This window comes from Bison bison, unplaced genomic scaffold (genome assembly GCF_000754665.1).
Source record: "Bison bison bison isolate TAMUID 2011002044 unplaced genomic scaffold, Bison_UMD1.0 scf7180017841146, whole genome shotgun sequence".
Classification (NCBI taxonomy): domain Eukaryota; kingdom Metazoa; phylum Chordata; class Mammalia; order Artiodactyla; family Bovidae; genus Bison; species Bison bison.
Genome location: NW_011475094.1, coordinates 2,348 through 3,158, shown reverse-complemented (window position 1 = coordinate 3,158; position 811 = coordinate 2,348). Strand labels below are relative to the sequence as shown.

The window sequence follows — 811 nt, the reverse complement described above, 5'->3', positions numbered from 1 at the left end:
ATTCATTTTGGGACTTAGTTCTGAATTTGCAAGTGTTGTTCAACAGTCACTAAGTAGTGTCCAATTCTTTGGGCCCCACGGACTACAGCATACTAGGCTTCTCTGTCCTTCACTATCTCCTGAAGTTTGCTTAAACTCATGTCCATTGAGTGGCAAGGTCATTCAACCATCTCATCCTCTGTTGCCCTCTTCTCTTCCAGCCTCAATCATTTCCTAACTTTGAAACTAGTTATCGTGAAATTTAAAAAAAATGGAACTCAGAACTTAAAAAATTCTTTGTGAAAAAAAAACCTGGCAGTATATCTGTATCAGTGGCTTTATAAGAGAACAAAACTGTATTAATTTGTAGCTGTGTCACTTTTTGTAACAATTGGTATGTTTTGCCAAAACTGAATGTTCTATATTTTGAAACAAGTTCTACATATAAAAATAAGAAGTAATATTTAAACTTACATTCAAAAGATGGTTCAAATTCCTCATTATCCTTAAAACTTAGCCTGTCTGGATTTGAAAATTCACTTTTGTCTTGAAGGTCTGGATGTCTCTGATGAAGACTATGGGGAGAATAAAATACAAAAATGTGAAGCTTTAATAAAGTAAGAAATAAGAGCAAAGGGTGATGAAAAGCCTTTTGTGACTCGAGAAAATGCTTTAAAAAATTAATTTTTTGTGGACTCACAGTGATTAGGAGCTACCCTGCACTGGTTGCTTTCCATGCACCAGACATCATTCCAAACTGTTAGTGCATATTAACTCAGTCACTCTTTCATGTTGCCTCATGCCATGCTGCTAAGTCACTTCAGCTGTGTCC

General features: G+C 35.8%; 1 protein-coding gene across 1 annotated transcript in view; it reads right to left on the bottom strand.

The window, feature by feature from the left end:
* Positions 1-554, bottom strand: part of LOC104983584 (oral-facial-digital syndrome 1 protein-like) — a gene marked incomplete at its 5' end in the record, with an annotated part of 10,103 nt that extends 9,549 nt beyond the window's left edge. The window contains one exon of the mRNA XM_010833113.1: positions 454-554. Within this exon, the coding sequence (XP_010831415.1) occupies positions 454-554 (101 nt within the window). The remainder of the gene's footprint in view (positions 1-453) is intronic.
* Between the last annotated feature and the right edge of the window lie 257 nt (positions 555-811).